This window comes from Anarrhichthys ocellatus, unplaced genomic scaffold (assembly GCF_004355925.1).
Source record: "Anarrhichthys ocellatus isolate YVR2014 unplaced genomic scaffold, GSC_Weel_1.0 scaffold19, whole genome shotgun sequence".
NCBI lineage: Eukaryota > Metazoa > Chordata > Actinopteri > Perciformes > Anarhichadidae > Anarrhichthys > Anarrhichthys ocellatus.
The window spans coordinates 5,826,084-5,832,045 of NW_022280049.1; the positions used below are offsets into that span (position 1 = coordinate 5,826,084).

General features: G+C 39.4%; 1 protein-coding gene across 3 annotated transcripts in view; it reads right to left on the reverse strand.

Annotated features, from left to right (window-relative positions):
* gpr174 (G protein-coupled receptor 174) overlaps window positions 1-5,962 on the reverse strand; it is a 13,095-nt gene that overhangs the window by 5,185 nt on the left and 1,948 nt on the right. The window contains exons 1-2 of one of the 3 annotated variants that reach the window (XM_031857988.1): window positions 5,487-5,532; window positions 3,824-4,255 (exon numbers count right to left, since the gene is read on the reverse strand). In XM_031857988.1, the coding sequence (XP_031713848.1) occupies window positions 3,824-4,027 (204 nt within the window). In that variant the 5' untranslated portion in view covers window positions 4,028-4,255; window positions 5,487-5,532. Of the gene's footprint in view, window positions 1-3,823; window positions 4,634-5,486; window positions 5,533-5,962 lie in introns of those variants that run through there. The other 2 variants (XM_031857986.1, XM_031857987.1) reach the window with 2 other exon arrangements.

The following is a 5,962-nucleotide window of genomic DNA, read 5'->3' on the forward strand; positions in this document are numbered from 1 at the left end:
CCCCCCCACCCCATTTCAAAATAAAAGCCCCAGAGAGTGAACTCTAACTGGAATGCTTTTGATGAAGACTGTCATTTAATAACCTCTGTTTCATACATTCTGATTCTGTCTCCTCTCCTTTCTCCCCCACCCAGCCCCACTCTTTCAAAATAAAAGCCTCATGGATTAACTGTATTTAAACGTTAATCTCAAAATTAGGGTTTTTTGTTGAAAAACTTAATGCTCTGACTAATACTGCGACAACTACTACTGCTGCTGCTAATATACTATTACTACTACTACTACTGCTACTGCTATTACTGCTACCATCAATATTATTCCTACCACCACTGCTATTACTACCACTACTACTATTACTTATACTACAACTGCTACTACTACTACTGCTATTCATGCTACTACAAGTAGTATTACTACTACGGCTATTAGTACAACTGCTACTAGTACTACTACTACTGCTACTTCTTCTACTGCCATTACTACTACTACTGTTATATTAAATACTACGACCAATACTACAGCTATTACTATGACTACTGATACTACTACTTCTACTACTTCTAATTACTAATACTTCTACTACTACTAATACTTCTACTACAACTACAACTTCCACTACGACAAATATCACTGCAGAACTTTTCCCTTTCAAAATGTTCAGCTCTTTCAGGAGAGGGGTGCTTTGACTTTTCATATTTGTAATCTTTTAACTTTTTGAAATATTAAGCTATTTGCAATTTTTTTTAATGGGATCTCTATGGAGAATATCTTCAAATCCTGTTAAACTTCTTCAACTTTCAAAGCCTTCTTCTTCTCATACTTTCAGCTACAGACACCATAGTTAGACATTTCAACTAGAAGGGTTTTCAGCAGTGCAGTTTAAATGCTTTCGAGCTTCAACATTTTTCAGACAGGTAGTCTCCCATTTCTTAATTTTCAGCAATTATTTTACAATTAATTTCAGCTTTCAGCATTCCAAAGCATTTTCAGCAGGAAATGCATTTTCTAGTTCCTTTTTATATTTCTTCTGTACCTTTCATTGAAACTCTTCTGCTCCTTCATATTTTAAGCTACAGAAACCGTTCAACTATCAAAATGTTCAGCTCTTTCAGCTCATGTCTGCTATATCTTTTCATATTTCTAATCTTTAAACTTTTTGAATTATTAAGCTTTTTGCACCTTTTTTTTTTGAATGGGATGTCTATGGAGAACATTTTCAAATCCTCTCAAACTTTTTCAACTTTCAAATCCTTCTACTTCCTCATACTTTCAGCTACAGACACCATTTCAAGTTTCAAATGTTGAGAAAACCCTGAGCTATTGCAGAATGATTCAGCTTTGTGATATCTTTTAAACTTTTTGAACTGCAGCAATTTAACTTTTATGATTTTTCAGCCCTTTTCTGACTTTATAATGGGTGTGTATTGCGCAGCTTAGAGTGCGTGATGTCACCGCTAGAGTGAAGAGCAGCTTGAGATTCTTGTGAAAAAAACATTTGTCTTTTGCCACTGTGTCCACAATCTTCACTCTTCATGCATCATTTTTGATGGAGAAGTAGCTAATATTGTCCTTGTCGTAGACAAATGACTGTGGAATCCCACAGACTTACACATTTGGCTCAAGGAGCCGCAGAGCGACATGAACTCCAACAAACTGCTCCATTAGACTCCATGTTAAATCTGACCACTCATTTCTCAAAGAAAGCAGATGGTACCAGTTTTGTATATTGCTCTGGAGCTCACATTTTTAACACCATAAACATAAAAAACACATTACCGCGTTCGGCAGAGTCTTATCTTTCTCACAGTATCCATATTTTGGCACTCAGACTCCTGCTTTTTGTTAAAAGGGGCTTTGTTCAAAATCACTGTTTACTGTAATGTTTCTTAATCAGTCTGCCTCTAACACCAGGTGTGTCGTCACCATGGCAACCAGTTACACACACGCACACAGGCTCTCTCTCTCTCTCTTTCTCTCTCTCATACAGTCATTCAGGTCTTAGAGATTTTAAGAGGACTTTCCACCCCCCCACCCCATTTCAAAATAAAAGCCCCAGAGAGTGAACTCCACCTGAAATGCTTGTTATGAAGCCTGTCATTTAATAACCTCTGTTTATGTGTGTCAAACATTATGATTGTCTCTTCTCCCCCACCCAGTCCCACCCTTTCAAAATAAAAGCCCCACAGAGTGAAATCTAACTGGAATGCTTTTGATGAAGACTGTCATTTAATAACCTCTGTGTTTCATACATTCTGATTCTGTCTCCTCTGCTTTCTCCCCCACCCAGCCCCACTCTTTCAAAATAAAAGCCTCATGGATTAACTGTATTTAAACGTTAAGCTCAAAATTAGGCTTTTTTGTTGAAAAACTTAATGCTCTAACTAATACTGCGACTACTACTGCTGCTGCTAATATAATGTATTACTACTACTACTACTACTACTGCTATTACTGCTACCATCAATATTATTCCTACCACCACTGCTATTACTACCACTACTACTATTACTTATACTACAACTGCTACTACTACTACTACTGCTATTCATGCTACTACAAGTAGTATTACTACTACGGCTATTAGTACAACTGCTACTAGTACTACTACTACTGCTACTTCTTCTACTGCCACTACTATTACTAATATAACTACTTCTACTACTACTACTGTTATATTAAATACTACGACCAATACTACAGCTATTACTACGACTACTGATACTACTACTTCTACTACTTCTTCTAATTACTAATACTTCTACTAATACTTCTACTACAACTACAACTTCCACTACGACAAATATCACTACAGGACTTTTCCCTTTCAAAATGTTCAGCTCTTTCAGGAGAGGGGTGCTTTGACTTTTCATATTTGTAATCTTTTAACTTTTTGAAATATTAAGCTATTTGCAATTTTTTTAATGGGATCTCTATGGAGAACATCTTCAAATCCTGTTAAACTTCTTCAACTTTCAAAGCCTTCTTCTTCTCATACTTTCAGCTACAGACACCATAGTTAGACATTTCAACAAGAAGGGTTTTCAGCAGTGCAGTTTAAATGCTTTCAAGCTTCAACATTTTTCAGACAGGTAGTCTCCCATTTCTTAATTTTCAGCAATTATTTTACAATTAATTTCAGCTTTCAGCATTCCAACGCATTTTCAGCAGGAAATGCATTTTCTAGTTTAATATTAATTCCTCCACAAATACTATTTTACTTTCCATGAAAACTGAGCAAGTTCCTTCCGCTAATGAAGGCCATGAGATGTGGCTGAAAGCTCTGCCAGAAACATAGTATGTGGAGCTGTATTTAAAACGTCTTGATTTGTACACCTACTATATGAACAGTCGGTGGATGTTTTAACACACATAGAAAAGATGTGTTCACGTGTGTTTGTTCATACTTCATTAAATACAATCGCAGATGTATTGTACTGAGTTGTCAATCATTCATTATCTATTTACACATCAGTTATGGGTGCGTCATTGGTGAGAGGTTGTAATTGTTCACAAATACATCAAACACTGAAAATGTCATTTTCTACATTGTAGTGTGTTACAAACCGTGGAAGTATAATGTACTACATCCAAATGCATATTACGGGGGTTAAAATTAAGTTATATCAGTTAAACGGTTAATTGAAACAAACCATAATGAAAACAAACATTAGTTTGTCGCCCTATTATTCACGCAGAGGAGGATATATCAGGAAATATCAGTGATAAAAACTATTTTTTAGTCAAATTACATGAGATAAGACAAACGGATACATAAATATACATATGATAAATTAGATGAAGGAAGGACGATAAGGATTTTTACCTGCAGCAGGTCGGCCACAGCCAGGTTCATCATGAACACCACGGCCTTCTTGGTTTCTCTGACGTAAACCTTGAACACCCAGAGAGCCAGCACATTACCCAGCAGGCCCGGCGCTAAGATCACACTATACACCACTGCGTACACATGGTGCTGGTACGACCGGAGGTCTTCATTGCTTTCACAGCTGTGGTTGGCAAAGTTCATCTTAAGCCGAGGGCTGTTTTGCCCGTTAGCTGGACAGGCAAGCCGCCTTGTGAACCACCGGGATGCTTGAATCAGCGAAGCTGCTTGTAGTCTGGCGATGGGTGCGTTTGAGCGGCCGTGCTGTCCATCATGGCGAGGAGGAGCTCAGTGAGTGAAGCTGAAGTTTGTGTCCGGCGGGGACAAACTGTCGACGTTTCAGACCGCGTTCAATCCGAGGAACATGGTATCCTGGTTGAGGAGAAACGAGAGAGTCAACAGGATGGTATTGGTGTGACTATAAATCAATTTCTGGTGGCAGCATGTTGCACAGATAACTGTCAGGTTTCACTGTACAGTCCCACACACACGTACACACACGTACCAACACACACACACACACACACACATGCAAACACGCTCACGCCTACAGCTCACACCTACAGAACACGGCTTCAGCCATGTGTTTAGTTGCTTTTGCATTTACGATTATGCAAACCCACAGAGAAGTTGATGCTGCAGTCTCCCACGTAGTGTTCACTGTTTAGCTTCTCCACCTTCATGGCAGCCAACAATAAACCAGTGTGAACCGCCTCGGAGCGAGGCATCAGTTATACTGGCGTGGTTAGCAAGTCATACCAGGCTCGGGGGGGGGGGGGTTACCAGGTCAGACCAGGACAAACGTGCATGCACATTAAGAACAACACTTTTTCTTTCAAAATAAATGACACCTAAATTATGCTTTTTAACATTTCCAACAGCACAACATAAAAGTGATTTATGAAGATTAAGATTAAGATTGGTAGCCTTTAACCCTGATGAACTTCAGATATTGATTTGAACTTGAAATGGAAACACAGTAATGTCTGGAACTGAGCCTCCAGCTTGTAGGTGTCATCCACCCACTGCTGAAAACATAACACCATGGGCTTCCTTACTTTTTGCTTTAACCCATATATACTGTTAAAGAATATACATGTGGGCTGTGACGATTCGTCCTTGTTTGTACAGTTTTGTCTCTTTTCATTATCTGATTTGGCTCGGACTAAACTGATCCTATAGCTAATTATTTAAAAAGGGAAATTGTGTTCTTAACATAGTCAGTAAAGTAAGTTACTGTTTTTAGCATTGCAAGTGGAAGGACACTGATTTTGCTATGTTTACACTGAGCGTCCACACTACGCCGGGGTTTTTCGAGCACCAAAAACGGGGGAGTTCGAAAACGCTCCTGAGGACGAATAAGTTTGAAAACTCCGGGGTTGCGGACTAGTATGGACAGTCGGAAACGCATTAGTTTAGAAACGATGACGCCCACACCCGCGTTCGCTACTTGATTGGTTCTTAGCAGTCACGACGTGTCCGTCCCTGATTCGTCAAGCTCCTATCACGTGACCTTCCCCGGAAAATCCCAAACAACAACATTGATTGTCAATCAACTACCAGGTTAATTTAACATGGACAACTGATTAAAGGTGTTGCTGACCTTGTTGTCTTTACTAGCAGCTGTTGTCCAGTTAAAGTCTGCATCTTCGCGGAGGAAGCAGCTGTTATTGGAGTGGTTAGTGAGCGGCGTGTCCAGCGGCGTTATCAGACCTACGAAGCAGACGTCTGAAGTCACGGTAAACGGCTTTGAGGAGGACGGATACAAAACAGAGGACTTTCCTCTTCTTATCAATGCTTATTTTGTTCTGCACAACTAATGTGGAGTCCACACAGAAACTATAAAGGAACAAAACATTGATTGCTCTCCAGTAGGACAGATAGGTAAGCCACCAGCAGAGCTAAGAGTGAGAACAAACGAAATGGAGGAAACGAGTGAGAGATGTGTGTTGACCACATTTATGAACCCATAATCTAGTAAACCAGTACATGTAAGTGTTAATTTTACAGTAAATATGAGGTGAGAGAGAGCGAGAGAGAGAGAGAGAGAGAGAGAGAGAGAGAGAGAGAGAGAGAGAG